The sequence below is a fragment of the Macrobrachium nipponense genome, chromosome 37, assembly GCF_015104395.2.
Source record: "Macrobrachium nipponense isolate FS-2020 chromosome 37, ASM1510439v2, whole genome shotgun sequence".
In the NCBI taxonomy this organism is placed as follows: Eukaryota; Metazoa; Arthropoda; class Malacostraca; order Decapoda; family Palaemonidae; genus Macrobrachium; species Macrobrachium nipponense.
The window spans coordinates 17092535-17113053 of NC_061097.1; the positions used below are offsets into that span (position 1 = coordinate 17092535).

Below are 20519 nucleotides of genomic sequence, written 5' to 3' on the forward strand. Positions count from 1 at the left end.
CAAAGCCACTTTTAAAGACAGTTCTGGTTGCTTCGCCTTCATTTTTGTTACCATTTCGTCTTTAACTATGTGATTACGTTCACACACGCCATTACTGAGAGAGAATATGCTGCTGTATGTATCACTTGAATGTTCATGTTCTCACACATTTCTAGAAGTGTGTTATATATATCCCCTTTTTTGTATTCATTTAGGTCTAATGCCACTACTTCATCGAACTCCTTTACCATATTCACACTAACAATTGGCCTTGATGGTGTTTTCTTATATTTCATGCATATCTCACAGCTATCTGATACTTCTTCAGCATACAAGTAGCACATTTCTTCCTTAACACCAGCATCCTTCAACAAGTGAATCAGTCTTTTAGATGATAGATGCCTGAATTGTTGGTGCAATTTTCCTATTTTCTTCTTGTCCTTTTCATTATCTCCCAAGGTCATTATTATTTATTCTGTTTTCTTCCAGGCTTCTTTCTCATCCCTCAGTGGAAGGCAATAGTGTCCTGAGGAAGTGCACCTCAATTTCAACTTTCTTTCACGAATTTCTGCAGTTTCATTTTCTAAGTCCAATTTCATTTGTGCTTTCTTCATTGATTTTTTACTGAAAAAAAGTGGGATAGAGCAGTTCACCACATCTGCTATTACTCTTGCTCTGTCACCTACAATGTTCACCGGAAATTTTACTTTCATCATTGACTTATAAACATTACCATCACCAAACCTAAACTTTTCACCTTCTTCCTCTTCTATTCGCAATTTTTCTTTGTCTGACAAAGACTGTTTAAGCTTTCAACCAATCACTACCACACACTGTAGAACTGCAAGCTGTGTCTAAGATAGCACAAGTAATAGATTCTGTCATTAACACTGACATCATTTTTGGATTTTCAATAACAGAATATAACTCTTCTTCCTTTACACTACTTAAACATTTTTTGGACTGCTGGAGACAGGCGGTACTCTGATCCATATAAAAAACATTTCCTAACCTTACCATGTATGTCAACTGAGTTTTTCTGCCTATTTGTTTCATTTCTGTTTACTATGCTTCCTCTTACTCTGCCTCTAAACCTTCCCTGTCCTCTTCCATGTGTAATAACATTTACCTCCTCCATGCTAAATACTGGTTCAGATTTTATCACCACAGCAGGGGTCTCACTCTCACTCCTGTTTGACACTGCACCCAGTGATAACACTTCCAATAAATTTCCTAAGGGCTTGCTGCATGGAATCAAACATTTTATCTGTTTCACTAAAGGACACTGCTGTCAACACTATTTGTTTATCTTCAACCTCTAGCCATGCACTGTCTAGTAACTTAAATGCTAAAATACATTTTGGTATACATACTTACCTTGTACCTCTCCCGAACTGAACTTCTCTTCACAAATTCCAAAATGTACTTCTCCATTGTATGTTCCTTCTCCTTTTTGTAGCTGTCAAGCCTTGTCCATTCCTCATACGCTTCTGACATCTCATCCTTCTTGTAGCACTTGTCCAAGTGTTGAAGCAAAACTTTCATTCCATCTTCGACTGTCAACTTACCAATATCCACTTCCTCGAAAATCTTGCTCCTTGCCTTGCTTCCTTCTGGGAATGACAGGGCAACAACCATAGTCTGTTTCTTTTTCTTGATGCTTGTGACAAGCTGCCATACTTTCAGCTCTTTGTTTCCAGTGTTCATAGCCCTTATCAGCACCGAAAACTAGCAACACCAGCCTACCGCCACATTCGCTGATGCTACTCCTGTTTACAACGTCTTAGCTTATCTTCTAAACTAGTACTCGTCAATCTCCTCTTTCCTGCCACAACCACACACTGCTACCATTTGTTGATCTTGTAGACCAGTGTGGCAGGATAAATCAAAGGCAGATATAAAAAACTGACTTTATTTACTTCTCAGTTCCAACCTGGCAAGTGCCTATGTCATTTCGATTCACTTCCCCTTCCCGCTCACAACATAAACATAAACAAACAAATCTCATGAACAAATGACGAGCGCAATGCACAATGTCGTACACAAACATTCTCAACAGAGTTAACACTCTGAACCTAACAACGGCTCTCCTCGGGTTGGTTATACAAGATGCACGTAAAAGTGATTAATTGATGAATACAAAATGAGAGAAGGAGACATAACAGCTACTTGCAGAGGTTTAAGACAGTGACGGAAAATGACTGTTTCAGTCTCCGCCAACTACTAATTAATTAGAACAGTCAAGGAAGGCACTATAAGTCGGGTCATGAAATAGGTAAAGGGCCTGTGATCACCCTGTTGATAGTTGCCAACATTCAAATAAATGAATTTTGCAACGGCAGTCAGCAGACAACTAAATGTATTTGTGTAAAAGACTTTTAGTTCTAAAACAGATGGATTTATTTGCTTAGTGCTACTAGGCAGATCAATGGGGCTGTAATCATGGTAGAAGTATAATATGGTATGACATCTGTAAAATTTAGGCTATAAGGACTGGTGCTGGGACAATATGCAGTCATTGAGCTATCTACCCAAAAGTGACTTTCCATTATGGGAAATTGATTTTGCTGACCCTTTGACTCGGATCTACCAAACACAATGCGGGAATGAAAGATCTTAGGCCACTAAGTGGCTTTTATTATGATATTATTGGCCTTCGCTTAATTACAATCTTAAAAGAAAAAAATATCTGAGACAGCGACTCCTCCAGTAGTCTAAGAATTATATTGGTACAAAACATTAGATATACAGTATATTTAAAAATGAATTCTTTTGTTATTGTAGGCTTTTATCTTTGGCTAAGTTATTAATATATCATCATTATTTTTTTCTCATCAAAAGGAAAGAAACATCATGAGTAGAAGCAATCTTTTTTTTTCTACTCAGTTTTCAAAATGGTTTCTATTGCCAAATTTCTGAATGAAATTACTAGCAAAAATGAGCTATGATGAAAATGAAATTGAAAGAAGAATCCTCAATGAAGGCAAGTCTTGGTCTGGTCATTACAGAATGTTACATCTTACAAATAGGTTCCCAGAGTGTAGAGAATATTTTCCCTTCGTTTTGTCTTCAAGATTAATAGCAGTTATCCGGAAACTCTTATCATAGGCTATATTTACGTGAAATAAAACCCAAGATATTATGTATTGAAAAGCGACAACTAAATGCTCCTCACCATCCCCCCTTTTTTTTATTTATTTAAATGTTTAATAGATCGCCAGTGAATGAGGAACACTAGAGATTGCGTATATGTACTTGAATTCTACAGAGTCTGAGCACACTCCCCCTCCCCCACCTCTCATGTTCATTCAGTCAATAAATGTGTGTTTCGAGTGGTTTCAACATCTTGATATCGTTCTACTTCAATAGCTTAGCAAAGCAAGTGACTTTAAATTTCCTCAGTTAGGTCAGAAAAGTGTAATTACAGGCAGTCCCTGGGTTACGACGTTCCAAGGTTAAGGCGCTTCTCAATTATATTCATCAGACATTATTTCCAGGGTTACGACGCATGTTCCAGGGTTACGACGCCTACAACACTCATCTAGCAGATGAAATATGACACCAAAAATGCAAAATAATCAATATTTGAAGGTTTTTTTTTTATGAAAAATGCAATAAGAATGCAGTTTACATAGTTTTCAATGCACCCAAATCATTAAAAGTAAGGTTTTCTTATGATTTTATACAATGTTCCGGCTTACAACGATTTTCGGGTTACGACGCGTCTCAAGAACGGAACCCCCGTCGTAACCCAGCGACTGCCTGTACATACTTATTGATTGAATACACTATTCAATGCGTCACTTTTATTTTTTTAAAGCCTTTGAATCTTTTAGTTGGGAAAACTATGGACAAGTACTTAGTTATTTGAAGTTCTACTAAAGCAATGTCCACCGGTATGGGTTTGAGAATAACCTGGACAAGTCTGTTTGGACCATCTGAAGGTCTTTCAACACTGTCTTTACCTTTGAACTACTTCATGTCTGCGTACTTATTAATTGTAAATTGTCAGATGGACTTCGTCTGAAGCATACTTTTATAAATTACATTTGTATATCAAGTTTAGCTCTTACATATTGAGAAGGGTATAACATCCCACTCCACTGGATTTAGTCATGTAACATCACTTAATAGTAACTCTGGAGTTTAAAGCATTGAAAATGAGACGACATATGAAAGAGACTATTACTGAAATGCCAAGAACCCTCCAAAATTTTTGTTGGTATAAGGTAGACGTTCACTTCACAAGAAAATAACAGTAGTGATGTCAGATAATTAGGAATAAATCCTAAGTTTAGTAATGTGTATTTTCTTTTAAAGCTTGTAACATCGATATTGTTCTTATAATAACACTTTGTCATTACAGTGCTGCTTGTTTTTTACAATGGATTTACTAGACAAAATAGATGAAAACAAACTATCATCGAGATACCTCCAGCCGATCAAGTTCTTCGTAACAAAGCAAAATAGTCCCAGAGAAATTGTAAACGCCCACAGCAGTATTACCATAACAGTCCCAGTATGGCTCACCAATAGCCTTACGTTGTGTATCGAAATTCCTGGAGAGAACTGTACATTTTCAAGCATATGTGCAGTTATTAATAGCAACAATGAAGTCAGTACCAAGCAAAGTCAGACTTCTGTATTTCTGAAAATAAGCAATGAACAATATTTCTTAAAATAAGTAATGAATATTATCACTTAATAGAGGATTTGTCTGGTTTACAAAATAGGTAAGCGTTCTGAGTTCACATCATGAATGACAAGACCCACATATTCTTATGGAATAGAACCGTTTCCAAGATGTTACATATTTGCCTGCTTCAAAGTAGCCAGCCCTACAAGTGGTTTGGTTAAACTACCTGATGCAGTGTAATAGTAAGGCAGTCCCTGGGCTATGTCAGGTTCTGGTTATGTTGTCCCGTACTTAACAGCGCTTGCCTCACGGTGCCATTAACCTCAATTTTTTGGTGCTGTAAGTGGATTTACGGCACTGTTACCCAGACTTTTATGATACACCCACCTATATCCAACACCACATTTGTCTTTGTTGCAGAAAGAAAAAGGGTGAATGCAGACAATTATCACCTCACTTTTTGTAGTTAACTGTCTTCTTGCCTAGTCTCAATGACCAAACCGGCTTTTTTTCCAAAAGTATACATATCCATATAAAAAACTTGAGGTTTTTATATCCAGGAAAGATGCAAATTTTAGTTAATTTGTGATGCTTTTGATTTGATTTCAATATTCCAACGTTTTGTAACCATGCAAGGAAACCTTAGACTTAAGAAATATGTGAAAGGAGTTTAAGCACAATTGGTGGATTATATACTGCAAACAGTGTTGGTAATTTTATTTTATCTGTACATTGTTCTGTAGCGTATTTGTGTTATAGTGATATGTTAGTACATGAGTGATAACGGTGTCAATAAAAACTGTAGTGACAATGGTGTCAATAATTGGGTTTTGTGATTAATGTCAAATTGGAAATTACTGATATTATGAACAAATGATAAAATATAATAAAATATAATGACTAATTGCTAAAAATTAATCAACTTTCTTTAGTTCTATTCAACATGAGAGAAGAACATGATCGGCAGTTAAGGACTAACTAGAACAGTAACAATAACTTTTAATTGTAAGGGCCCATGAACAAGAATAGTAAGAAAATGTTTGGAGATAGCCCCCTGTTGATATAAATTTAAAACAAGGTTATAAAATACAAAACCAGATTTTTTTTGCACATTTTCTGCACTTTATGAACAGTTAAAGGAATCATTGAAACATTATTCATAAAAGTACTAAAATATATGCTGATAGTACTTAGCCTGAATCAACATGGGATGCTTTATTAAATAAATGTAAATGGTTAGGCCATTATAAACCACAGTTGTAGAATGTTTGTTTTGTTGAATAGTGTGCTCTTTGATATTAATTACTAGTTATAGTTGCAAGTTAAGATGGCATTCTTAAGTTTTACTCTTGCAAGAACTGCTGGTATCAACAATTTATGCCAAGATTAGGATAATTTTTTCGCTTGTACTGTAAACTGCTGTATTGAACAGCTTTTTTGTTTTTTGTTTTACAGTACAGTTGTTAGTAATTAACATTTATTACAAACAACAAATCATTTCTTTTCTGTGCTGTATTTTGTATTAAGTTAATTCAACTGGAGTAATTTTATTGATTTAAAGGGAATCATTCACCAGGTAGGCTTAGCATAGGCAGCACTAATTATGAAATTGCAATAGACTGCACTATTTATGAAAAAGTAATTCCTGTGAAAAGAGCATAGGAAGACAGGCCACTTACTATAATATCCCAAGAATTATTTAGAATTTATAGAGTAGAAAAGAGGATTGATCAGGTTGGTTATGTCCAAACTTGAGTAATGCTTTGCATGATACCTTTTGTTAGGTGTTGTGTGGTTTATTAAATTTTTGCTGCGTGATAGTTTTTGTTAGGTGTTGTGTAGTTTATTAAAGTTTTGTGCTGTATTTTGCATAATTTAAGTGTGCTTAGCAGACATGAGAGGGTTTCTTAAGCAAGGCTGCCATTTGGAGAAAAATCTTCCCCTTAAAAGCTGCAGCCAATGCTGCTCTTGATGTTTCTCACATGACAAGGTTTTGTCAGCAGGGCCTAATGCTAGAGGCAGATGTTATCATGGAGTATCAGTGGTGATACCTTAACTTCAGCCCTGCTATGCTTGTGCCTGCATAGTCACTTCCCTGACAGCGCATTCACTACCCACTTAACACCCTTAGTTTGGCTGTTCATACATGCTCACTTCGTGTATGTGCTGTTAGCTCTGCCAAGTTCGTAGACTGCTCCCATATGCACTTGACTGCTGCTAACTGCTGAATGATCTTCTGTTGATCTGTGTGCTTCTGTATGAGTCTGCTTCACTGGCTAAACCTGATGTAACCACTCGTGTGTTGGGTTATGCAATAGCTTTTCTTTTGAATGTGAGAGTAGTTGTACTGAGCTCTGCTTCCAAATCATCCAGACCTTGCTTAGCATAAGAAAAATATTTTTTCTTTGATGTGCATTGTTTGAAAATCATCTTCAAGGGATTTTTTTTTTATTGTATTTACTACTGTTTTTCTTCCAACTGCTGTGCCAGTTTCAACAGCTATATTTACTACATTGATGTGTGCTTCTGCTATTTCCTTTGACTGGTCCTGCATTTTTGCATTTTTTGTTGTTACTTTTGCACCAACCACTTCCAGTTTTGCTGTTGTGCTAAGAATTGGTCTTGCTACTGCTCCTGCTTCTGCATTATCAGTGACCAGTAACACCTCCCCTGCTGTGGCTCATGCTATGGCCCATTTGACTTCAGATGCCACTATCTTTGCCTTACTGCTGCATTTATGACTAGTCCTGCTACTTTTTGCTATTCCTGTGGCATTAATAACAAGTCCTGTTGTTTATGTTGTTCAGTTATCTAGTGATGTTGCTACTTCAGTTCCTGCTGTTGATGCTAATTGATACACAGGTCTTGGAGTGCCTGCTGTGCCTGTTTTTCTAACAGCCAATGCTTTACTATTTCCTGGCCTTGCAACTTCTGGACTCAATGCTGTAGCTAATGTTCCAGGAGTTGCTGCTTCATCTTTTCTTTGGTTGCTAGATCCCTGTTGGTACATCCTTATCTTAAGTTCCTATTGACATGGTGGTGCAGGAAGAGGTGAAAACTTCCAAGGCAAGATTTTTCTGTAGGCATTCTTCCAGGGATTATAACTGTCAGGGGAACTCTATACTTTGTTCAGCCCAGCTGCTCCTTTGTAGTGAATAACAATTGTCATCACATTCATGGAGCTTCACTTCAGACAAGATTAGTTGGGATTCATTTTTGTTTGGTCTTGAACTTGCCTCAGCCAACCCTTCAGCTGAAGAGGAAGGTTTTGAGGTAGCAGCCATGCTCTGTTCTGCAGGGAGTCTTTTTAAAATTTAGGCCAGCCATTCTTAGCTATTATAAATGGAAGCACTTACCATAACCTCTAAGCTTTTTTGTCCATATATCTCTGATCAGGAAGTCAGTAAGTTCTCTTCCAACCCCTCTTGTTATGTCCTTTGCCTCTCTTGTTTCATTTTCCAGGTAGGCTCATTTCCAGTAGTCCTATAACTTTGCATTATGGTTTTATGTTAAAATCATTAGGAAAATAGCTCCTACTACTCATCCACTTTGAAAGTACATTGTATGGTCTAATTTTGTGAAGTACTTATTCTTTTAAATTTAATAGAATGTAAGAAGTACCTGCTATAGGGCTAAGACTAGAAGTGTCCTCACCCAGCAATTCATTTGTAAATTGGGCCTTCCTTCACTAGAGTAACCAAAGCCTTCCTTGCTGATGGTAAACCCCAGTTGGATGGCAAAAGATCTAGAGGCTGTAATCAACAAATGATTGCTCCTTATACCTTCAACTTCTGGATCGTGTACCCCACTAGTTTTTATCTAGTAATGTTTTGCCAGGCTAGTTCTACTTTACTCATCCGTCAGGTATGACGGAGATTCTTGTATGGTGTCCATGCTATTGTTATCTGGCAAGAAAAGGTACTACAGGTAATTTGTCAGTTGAACAGCAGTACTTTTTTTGGGAAAGAGACAGTGTAGTAATACTTCACTCAACTATAAGTCTTTGCCCGCTGAACAGGTGGACCCAGTAAGGCAGTCCAGCTGGAACAGCAGCTTCCTGGTATCAAGACATCTGGGATATGTATTGCAATGTCTTAATATATTTGATACTAAGGAGATACATTTTACCACACAAAAGATGGAAGATTTTCCAGTTCTGTGTTCCAGTTCAGTGTCCCAGTTCAGTGTCCCTGTTCTGTTCTTGGAAATTGCTTAGTTGCATTTCAATTAATCTTTTCTCCAGTATTTATGCTGACAGTTCAACTGGAAAAGTGATTTTGTTTCTATCTATAACCATGGTGGTGGACATAATGACAGCAATAATGGGTCTTAAAGCAAACACACACCCTATTGGGTGTCAGTCTCAGCTGAGTTGTCCAGTGTCCTGCAGTGGTAGTCACTGCTAGGACACCTGTCTTCCTTGAAGAAACAACTAGGTACCAGAGGATCACTTCAGGATGAAGCCCTTTTGGTTACAACTTCTTATGCATTGGCAAGCTGTAGCTCTCTCATATATTGAGCTTGTCATCTTTGAAATATCTATTAGTTTGCCATCTCTGAAATTTCTTTTAGTTCACCAGTGATGGCAGGACCAATGGCACTTAACAATTGATATTCATCTGTTTTGAGGGCTTCAAGGAATGAAATAATTTATGTTATATTAAAAGGTTCATGTTTTTCACTATTCATATTTTTGCTTTAAGTTTACTTAAATACATAATTCATATATCATGATAATCCTTAAATCATTGGCTTGACAATGTTTAGTGATGAAATTTGGAAACATTACTTTTCTTTGGGTAAAACTGAGGTTTAATGAAAGTTACATATAACTTTTGAAAGACATGTTCTTCAGGAGAGGTCGGAGCAGAGATGTTTACTCAGTGATGGCTTGGAAGCGACTAGTGAATTTCCAGGCCTGTGACTAGATGATCACTAGGCAATCGGAAACATTGTAAACGATGGGGCTGGATACTAGATGCATGGGTGCTGTGAATTAATTATAGTACCTGGGTGGCTGTAAGATTATTGATTTTGGGTTCTATTGCCTCTGTAGTATATATCCCTAGAACTCATTATTTTAGAAAGTTCATATAAAACTTTCACATGCTGAAGTTTTCTAAGCTTCCACATGATTCTGATGTTCACGTTGACACCATAACCATCTTGTGCTATAGTGAGGTTTGTCTGTGTGGCCTGATGATGTCCTCATGTTTGCAAGGGGTTCAACTACTAATGTTTTCAGAGTCAGTATTTAGTTTATATTTTTGAGTTGGGCTGGAGGTATTTTTTGAGCATGCACTTCTATTAGAGATTTTCGGAGTCATGGAGACCCACAAGCCTCAAAGGTAGGATCTGCTGGCCCCCCCAGCACGGAGCAGGCAGTGTTGGCAGCAGTTTTCCCCCTTCCCCCTCAAGGTGTAAGTTCTGAGGTTGATGTAAATTTAGGTCAAATACAGACGAGTAGGGATAATAGGTTACGTAGTGTTCAGGAAGAGGATGCAGGGTTTTTTTGGGTTCGGATTCTGTTGTAGTTTCCTGCTTCGAGTTCTTTGCAACAGAAGGTTTCTAAGTCTGTGGTTGGTCGTTTTCTGCTTTGAGTTCTTTGCAACAGAAGGTTTCTAAGTCCGTGGTTGGTCGTTCGAAGGTGATTTCTGGTTTGTCAGGTTCTGAAGTGTTGAATAGTGCTGCTTCGTCTTCGCAGATTCTGTATCCTTCTGTGGATAAATTTCTTTCGTCTTGCAGTGGTGGTAATTCTGGTGATCAGGTTCTCAATTTGACTTTATGCATATATGATATGGTAATTATTAATATCAGCTAATTCTCTCGGTTTGATGCATATTGACTTATGATAATTCAGTACAAAGAGAAATTGAATAACATTAACAACGGTTAGCCTAGCATACATAAATTGAACACGAAACGAGAATCAGATCGTGTAATAATTCAGTACAAAGTGTAATTGAGTAAGAATGAGAATCAGATTTGGTCTGAATTTAGCATTATAATAGTGTTATATGTATCCTCATATTATTGTAGTATAAATACTAACATAGCAGGCTGTTTTTTTTTTTTTTTTTTTAATCAGCTGATGGCGATGCAAGTTTGCTTCGCCGTATTTAACTCATTCTTGCCCTGGTTGGCTAGCTATGACTAACGTAACAGCTCTTCCCCACTTATACCATGTTTGTCATCTTGTGGGAAGGTGGTCTTTTAACTATGATGACATTTTAACATAGCTAATTATGGTATCTTGTGCCATATAAAAAATCATAAGGAATTTGTGTACATATGAAATGTACACAAATTCCTTATGATTTCTGATTTATATGCCTTCCAATAATTCTCTCAGGCGATGTAATATTGGTTGTATGACGTATTCATCTGCTTAGCAGATGAATTTCTGTTAGTCGTGCTTGGGGTAATTACAATAAACTTTATATAAATTACAGTTACATATATATTACCAGTCATGGTATCAAGTTGCAATTGAAATTAATACTTATTAATAAAAATAAAGATTTACACTTAGAATTATCTTAAGAATGTGTAATTTATTACATTACAATAGTTTGCCGTCAGCATACAGCCCTGATGGCCTAGGCGGGCAAGAGATGCCTATTAATCAATTTCCTTCGCTCCAGATGTAACCTCCTTTCTTATAACCATCTTGCTCTCAGCAAATGTTCCTGTTCCTATTTGATATAGGAATATCTAGATACGTCACTTATATAAAACGAAGTCATTTTCGTTATACGACGTGTTTTGAAGTCAAATTTGACTTTGATATGTCTCATTGTAGACTAAATTTTTGATCTTGCCAATAGATTGCATAAATCCAGTGATTCTGTTTGTTTTCACTTGTTTTCATCAGTAATACGAAGTTTACGTTACAGTGGACCCCCCGTATTCATGTTCTCCGGATTCGCGGACTCTCACATTTGCGGATTTCTCTCGGGAACATTTCCCCACATTATTCGCAGAAAATTCACATATTCGCGGTATTTTTCTATGAGAAATATCCACAAATTCCTTTTTTTTTTTTTTTTTTTTTTTATCAATTTCATCATAAAATGCACTTTTTGTGATAAAACTATTAAAAAAATATATATAAAATTTTTAGGGTTTTTTTCTTGAGTTTTAACTAAAAATGGGCTGTTTTCAGCGTTTTTATAGGGGTTCCAACTATTCGCGGGTTCTAACTATTCATTGGGGGGGTCTGGTATGCATCCCCGCAAACACGGGGGACCACTGTATTTATCTTATTGATGTGAAAACAACAGTGAATGAGCTTTTTCATGCCAGTAGTTTTTATTAAATTGTCTCTCATTTTACCATGGCTGTTTGAATTTATATCAAAGTTTGAGAGAGTTATTCATGTTGCCGATGTATGATAATAGTCATTAGCAGCCTGAATATTACATTATCAGCCTCAGCTACATATTGCATATCAGTCCTATTTTACATAACATCATTTATGTCATACCTACGGTAACTGTTTACTGTCGTACGGTGGTTGAAATACAGGCATATCGGAAGTTGTCATCAGGTTCAGTTGTATTAGCAAACAAACTGGTTTCTCATTCAGTTGTTCTTGGCTGTACACATTTATACAACAAGTATAACATTAAGATAATGCTTTCAGCATTCTCTTTAACTTAAAGATGGTATAAAGATGTGGAGGTTTAAAAGTTAAACATTTGTATTTTGGCCTCTTTTGCTGCATGATTGCAGGCTGCTCCTGCGCCCACTGCATGCAAAATATAGGAATACATATTTCAAGATATTGTCGTACTGGTATTAATTGCTAACCCCATCGTAATCGAATTACCATGAGATGAAGTAGCGTAACTTGAATACTGCCTGTATTCACAATCATGGCTTGGAGAATTTTCCTGAGTTTGTTAGTGATGTTTGCAGAGATTATCAAAGGGGAGCAGAGTTGGTTTAGTTTCTTTCTCCACAAACTATGGCCTCTTGTGCTGCTTCTGTTGTTTCTTTCCCTCAATTTCTTCTAAACTTCTAATGTCTTTACACAATCTTATTTATCAAGTCATTCTTCGGAAGTCGCTTCGGAGTCTTCTCTCGCTCATTCTGTTCTTTGCCATTAACACTGCAAGCAAAGAATTTTCATCAGTTCAATCCTTAATTTGGGGGTTTCGGTGGCTCCCTCACTCTCTTCGGAGTTCAGGGAAGGTGTATATTTGGCGGAGCTGGCTTCTCAGCATCTTCCACGGGTCCTGTAGTTCTCAGGCTGCTAGTCTGGAGGCTTTACAGGCAGTTGCGGAGTTTTTCTGAAACTCCATATTTTTGAGAAGTATTGTGGCCGCCGTGGTTCTTGTAGGTGCTACGACAGTTGGCGATTCGTCTGCACCATTGTTGAGTGTATCAGTACTGATTGTGTCCTCAGCCTCTCTTTACACTAGGGTAGCTGGTAATCTTCCTTCTTCGGTTCCCATTTTCATGCCTTCTGGGTTTGAGACATACCGTGCCTACCGCAGTTATTGCGGGGGCTACGGCAGTTGACCATTCTTCTGCACCATCGTTAGTACTGTTTGTGACCTCGGCCTCCTTTCGTTAGGGTAGCTGGTAATTTCCTTCTTCGGTTCCCATTGGTTCTGCAGTTCGTAGCCTGTCCTTAGTGGCACTTTTGTATGCTGCACCAGTTGTTTTTCTCCACTTGCACAATGTTGGCGTTTGGTGCTCAGGTGGTTACTCCGAGTGTGGCTTCTTCCTTTCCTTCAGCTTCTTTCTCAACCTTTTCCTGTGGCTATTTCTGTTCCTCCTCCAAGTTGTTCAATGTGAGTTCGCCTTAGGTCATAGTCACTGGCTGGTGAGGGGTTTTGCAGTCGAGTGAGACTGGCTCAAGGTTATTTCATCTTTGGTTGGTAAGTGGTTTGCTCAACAGGATGCAGTTGGCTCTTAGCGACGGGCGTTAGTTGCCCAGGTGTTATGTCATTGTCACTGGGTGGTGCAGGTTTGCGCAGTTGAGCGATACTGGCTCAGGTTTATGTCATCGTCTTTAGTTGGTACTACACAGTTAGCGCAACCTGGTGCGGTTGCCTCTTGGGGTGGGCGTTGGTTTGCCAGGTGTTTGGCCTAGGTGTTACAGCATCGTGTCTGGGTGGTGCGGTGCACAATCGGGTGCGACTGGCTCAGGAGTTTATCATTGTCTTGTGGGTATAACATTGCACCTATTGCAGTTGGATCAGGTATGGTGGGGTCATGTATGTCTGTTGTGGGTATCACTCAAGTGTAGTAAGTTCTGGGTTATTGGGTGCTGCTCCAATGGGTGTTCAGGCTTCTCCTTTTCCTGTTCCGGTGCTGTCGGACAGGACTGACAGAGGATACCCTTTGAAGAGAAAATCTGGCACTGGTTGTCAGGTTTTGTATATCCAGCAAAGGCAAGCGAGTTTAAATGGATGGTGGACTTTGTCCTTTCTCTCTTTCCGCAGTCTTATGCTCCGGAGGAACCTACCCAATTAATTCAAGTAATGTTTGGTAGTTGTATTCAACTAAACTAAACCAGAAGTCTCTCAAACATCAAGTAAGCTGATCTGGTTTCGGCCATGTCTGGCAGGATTGGGGTGAGATGACTAGGTTAGCATCACTTATGGGGTCTGGTAGGCTGGATTCTACCTTGTTTCCTTAGTGGAAGTGGTTTTTATGGGTTAGCGGGTAACCCATCTACCGGTATCAGAGTTCCACTCAACAAATCTGTGAAGGCTCTTCTCTCTGAGTTGATAGGGTTTTTCTCAAACATGGTGGGTATACTCCTGATTCTAGTGGTGTGACAACCTCACCACTTTAGTTTCGATGGTTTGGCATACTGGACTAACATTTCGGATGCCTAAACAGTAGTCCCCCCGTATTCGCGGGGGATGCGTACCAGACCACCACCACCACCACCACCACCACCACCACCACCACCACCACCACCACCACCACCACCACCCCGTGAATAGTTAGAACCCGCGCATGTTTGGTACCCCTATAAAAATGCTGAAAACAGCCTGTTTTGTTAGTTAAAACTCAAGAAAAACCCACTAAAAATTTTCATACTTGGTTTTTTTAATAGTTTTATCACAAAAAGTGCATTTTATGATGAAATCCGTGAATGTGCGAGTCCGCGAATCTGGAGAACACGAATGGGGGGGGGTTCACTGTATAAATGTTCTTTGTTAACAAGAGGAGGGACTTCCTTTTTAAATCATCTGCCACCTCACTATCCGGACGTTCATAAGAGGGTTCTGTTTAGGGCGTCTCTTGTGCTTTGCAGCAGTCTTTTAGAGAGCAAGATGTCTCCTCAGTGGTCAATTTCGTGCCGTTGTTGTTATAAGTAGAGTTGCAGCGGCATTGTTGGATGATTGTTTAGCATGTGACAAATCTCAAATGCTGCTGTTTCCGGTTCGGGCTCTCAAAGTTTATGTGTCACGTACTGAGGAACTTTTCCTTGTCCAAGAACCTTATTTGTTTCCCCTAGGTGTCCATCTCATTCCATTTCCAAAAATGCGATTAGTTTCTTCTTGCAAAAGTTTATTAGTCAAGCATCTGTTGATTCTTCATTGCTTTTGGAACCTTCGAGTTGTTCTTCGCATCCAAGGGCCGATAGTTATTCCTTCGGCTTTCTGGAGGAATTTTTTAGTGTCGTCAATCTCGGAGACGGCTACTTGGGAGTCTGTGTTGGTTTTCACGACGCTCTATCTTACGGATTTTCAGTTTTTTCAGAGAAAGGTTACTTGCTGTGTCCTGTTGTTGCGATCAACTCAGTTTATAATTAGCTTGGTATCGTTAGGGTGTTGGAAGTTTAGGTTATCAATGGTAGCCTAAATGAATTTAAGAGTCTCTGTTGGTCAGGATTTAGAATGAGTGTATTGTTCTTTTAAGCCCTTAAGGTTAGGCAGATCCTGATATTCATGTTGGAATGACTTCTTCAACACAGTCATCTGCATCAGTGAGCAGTAGAGAACTCGAAGGTCCTGCACACTCAACTTCTCCTCCATACATGAGAGGCTTGATAGCCACGTTGAAGGTTCACCATTTCCCCTCCATACATGAGAGGTATAGAATACCACATGGGAGGTTCTTCAAACTCAAGCGGTACCTTAGACTCAACACTGACATTTGGGTACTTCCTTTCCAAGCATCCTCACCTAATGAGTTAGTCAACTAGGTGAGGAATTTTGTTTTTACCTCCATGCATAACAGGTATAGAATACCACATGGGAGGCACTTCTGACTCAGATAGTACCTTAGCCTCAACACTAACGTTGGGGTACTTTCTCTGAAAGCATCTTCACCTACCGAGTTGGACAATTAGTTGAGGAAATTTGCTTTTACCTCCATGCATGAGAGGTGTAGAATACCACATAGGAGGCATTTCTGACTCAGACGGTACCTTAGACTCAACACTGGCGTTGTAGTACTTTCTCTGCAAGTATCCTCGCCCACCGAGTTAGATAACGGTGAGGATACACACATTTACACGTTAGGTTAATAATGAGTTACCTGCGTATGCTCCGTGAACAGGTCGGGTTGGGCTAAATTAGATTGATCCCACCTCCATTAAAATTTTGTTAATCAGGCTAATTCAGGTGTTCAGGGAGTGTATTGCAATATGAAGTTTTCATAATAAATCTAATATTGAAATAATTACCTGAACACCTGAATGATTCCCACCCTCCTCCCCACTATAATTTAAGAGTGAATGAATCAATTGAGGTTGTTGGCCTCTAGCGGTTGGTGTTTGCAGCAGCGTTGCCAAGCTTACCTCGGGTAACTCATTTGACTAGATTTTACCTGCAGCGTTGGTAGCACTGACAGTTAAAATTACCCACTTTGTGGGTAATTCTGTGGGAATATAGTTCTGGCTGGTCAGTGACCAGGGCTAATTCATGAATTCAGGTAAGTATTACAATATTAGTTTTATTAAGAAAACTTCATGTTTAAAGAGAAACGCACACAACTTGGTTTAAATGCACGGCCCTTTTTTCTGTTATTTGATCAAATTAACATGTAACCTCGTCCTGAGTTATCATCTTTTTGGAGGTAATTATTAAGTATGAAAATTTCAGTAGATATACTCTGCTGCACCGAAAAATAATAGCAATGGAAGGGGCTCAACACCCAGAGATTGACTGTAAACCGTGAGCTGTGGGCATCCCCTGTTATGGACCTATTTGAGACTAATGGGAGTCCTCTTTTTGACAATTTTTTGTTCACCAGTATAAGGTCCTTTAGCTTGGGCAGGGACACCAAGCTGTTCCCAGGGTAGTTCTAGACTGTAATGCCTTTCCTACTTTTGCTAGGTTTCAGGAAGTCATTAATGTAGTGGGGCAACTTTGTAAGTTGTCTATTGGCATTGATTACCCAAGGTGACCAGGGAAGGCTTGGTTTCCATTTTCTTTCATTGGTGGATCCAAGCAACCAAGAGATTGAAGGTTGCGTCACAAACCCGCAAGCTACAGATGACTGCCAGGTTGGTCCATGGTTCTGATGAGCTTGAGGTGCAATCTCACAATAATGCCATTATCAGTGTTGAGAGAGCATCTATTAATTGATTCTACCAACACCAGTGGTCAGGGTGTAAGTTATGGTCCCACATTAAGGGTTTTTTTTTCGAACACCAATACCTCTAAACATGGATAAGTTTCTGGCGTTCCCAGGTCTCTGCTACATACTTTACCATGGAATCTGTATGTGGTTATTTTGTTCATTATTTTGTCACCTTGTAAACAGTTTAGAACAAGCTCCTTGTAAAGAACTTTCTATGGAAACTTCACAGTAGCCATAGACACAGCTAGAGTAAGAGAGCCACAATCTTAGTCAAATAAAGTAGGCTTTGCTAAAGACAAGGTAATTAATTTTGCCTTATTTTTGGCTAATTAGTTTTGGGCTAGCCCCTTACCTACCTACAACAGTATATTTACCTGGTCTTGAGGAACTTGACCCTTTGGGGGTCCACTGCTGAATTTAAGAATTATTGTAATTGCACTATACGGATTAAACCTGATGTAAGATTCTGTGTATAGTGATTTGGAAACCAGAACTTCTGAAAAGTAGGAACGTAATGTCCTTAAGGACTCTCATGCTAGTTTCCATCCTGAATGGAAGGTAAGCCACTTGACATGTTAGCATTTGCAACAGCTTTTAAATTTGGAAAGAATTCATCCTTGTATAAGAGATTGAAGTCACTCAGTGGCATGGTAATCTTTTATTTGCTTTGGTTTATCATCATGGTATGGAGATTGCATATGATTATTGCAGAGCATTAACTATCTGGTTTGTGCAGGGGATATTTCCTGAATCACTAGATAACCTTTTTTGGCCTACTGCTTTTTAAACCTGGTTGTGGATATTGGGAAGCTTGGAGGTACTTGGTGTAGCGTATTATAAGTATGTATACCTTTTTGTACATATGTACTTGATAGTTATCCATTTTTTGCTCTGTTTGGCTTTGGCACAGTGACCCTACCCCTCCTTTGCTGAAGGGGGCCACCCTCCAGACAACTCATCTATCTTCATGTTGAGGATCTCATACCTGAATGACAATCCTCCTAAGATGGCAGTATTGGCCAAAGGGTTGTATTAACTTGGTAAACAAACAATTATTTTGTACAAAATATTTTGTTGCTAAGTTTAAAGTGTTGGCTGATTTTCACTTTGCTGCCCACCTTATTCAGACAGTTTGATCAGCTATTTAATGGAGGTAAGGTTCATTTTAAAACTATAAATAATTTAAGATTTATTTTTTAAGTACTTGGCTCTTCATTATATAAATTGTCTTCCTACCTCCCAACATTCAAAGTTGACAGAAGTAGACTGACTGGCTGGAAATGTTTGTGCCTGTTGCAGGGGGGAAGTAAATTGATAGGAGATGAATATTCATAGAAAACTGAGTGTTCTCACTTTTTGTGTCATTTTGTCTAACTAACGCTGATGCAGAACTAAAAGCTATATATAATTGGAGAGGGAAGTATTTAAAAATGATATCTTAAATTATTTATATTTTCTGTACCTACCTGGGGATTGGTGAAATGATGGCATGAATAGCAATTTTGCTATATGAAATACAGTTATTTAGGATAGATAACCTTAAGGTATGTCACTTGAATGAAGGGTGGCATATGCTTATATAGTGTGAGTGTGGTATTGACCATTAGAATTGTGAACTATGCATTATCTTTGTTTTTTCACAATTTTTTTTTCCTGCTTTCATTAATATATACGTATATACTTTTTATTTCTAGAGACAGCAAGAGTATGCAGTAGCTAGATTAAGAATATTAGGTGACTCGGGGGACTCGGAAGATGGTAAACCTAAACCAATACAACAAAAATCTCTGGAACAGGTACATTATAGTTTGTTTTTTTCATTTTGCATTGGTGCATTGGTCTATGCTTGAGTATGGCCATCAGATATGTCTTGTGCATGTCATACTAAATTAAAATAACCTAATGCTGTGTATCACATGGACCTTAGAATATTCTGTTGTGTATTAAAACCCTTGCTTGTTAAGAGCATTTATGTGAATACTAATGAATTACAGTCCAACCTCTTAAATCCAGAAGCCTTGGGACCAGGCCATTGCCGGGCCACAGAAAATCCCAGAATATATAATACATCCCTAAATAATTTAGCCTGTAGGTAAACAGAATCTGGTAAGGCATTTCCACATACAAATAGCCTAGTTTCCGACTTATTCAACTATTTGGCTACATTCTGATACTGCTTTTTTATCATTTTATTACTTATATATTTTAACTTCATCATTTAATAACGTTATACTATATATTTGTTCCGATACGTAATACAAACCATCGGTCCTTTAACAATAGGAAGTAGCTACCGGCAGCTGGAACGGTTGTAAGCTTCGAACAAGGGGAGAACGGTAGTTAGCTGCTTGTCCGATAGCGCGCGAGACTGTGAGGTAAACAAATCACTTTTGCTTTCGGCCGTGGTGTGACAAGACGTGTTCGTCATCGCTCTGCCCGCTATTGTCGTATGCTTTGGTTTTGTATCAGCCCTCTTTCTGGTTTGTGTGTAGTGAATGAATTGTAAGTACTGTACTTCATTTTGTTTATTACATTGATTAATAACAAAGGATCAAGAGATGGAGCTTTCGCTGCGCCCCCCAGTCGCCCGTAGAGTGTGTCCCGGACTAGAGGGGCGTAAGTGCGGCGGATTTCGCTCCTTCGTGGATGTTGATCCTCACGAATTATGTACACGGTGTCGTGGGCGAGAATGCTCCCGAGCCGAACCTTGTGTGACGTGTGAATTGGTCCGAGGCGCAGTGGGTTCTGTACGAGGGTAGGAAGAGACGTAGGCCTACAAAGGAGTCGTCGGAAAGCTCTCCAGCGACTCCTTTAGTAACGGATACCTCGTCTTCCTTCTTGGCCCCGGTCAGCCCCCACGTTTCGCGCCTTCCCTTGCGGGGGGGTTAGCGGAGTCCTTCTCCTCACTTGATCAGTCGAGTGTGGAGGAGGGCGCTCGCTACCCGGATGTGCAATTGTACTCGGGGTTGTCTTCCGTCCCGCTCTGGTGGGGTCTTCTCAACCCCCCAAGCGCGAGGGAACCCATCTAATTAACCCGACTGTTGCTTCCGCAGGTGTGCCTTCTGCGAAGGACGACCTGGGACAGGTGTGGGAGTCGCTGGGATTGCAGGGAGTGCCGAGCATCCAGGGGCTAATCCAGCGGTTGTCTGGGTCGGCAGTGGTCACACATGGTGTGGTGACCACTACCACTACAACAATTACAACTCCAGCTTATGGCCCCCGCAGATGCTGAAGCCTTGCCGAGGATGGGGGGCTTAGGGTTCAGCAGCTGGGCCCTGATGCCTGGTGGGAACTACTTTCTTGCTGGGCCTTGGTGCCCAGCTGTTGATCCAACTAAATGAGTCAGCCC

General features: G+C 39.3%; 1 protein-coding gene across 1 annotated transcript in view; it reads left to right on the forward strand.

Annotated features, from left to right (window-relative positions):
- LOC135209312 (uncharacterized) overlaps positions 1–20519 on the forward strand; it is a 164039-nt gene that overhangs the window by 138769 nt on the left and 4751 nt on the right. Inside the window, exons 4-5 of the mRNA XM_064242017.1 lie at positions 4346–4594; positions 18865–18966. Of these exons, the coding sequence (XP_064098087.1) occupies positions 4346–4594; positions 18865–18966 (351 nt within the window). The remainder of the gene's footprint in view (positions 1–4345; positions 4595–18864; positions 18967–20519) is intronic.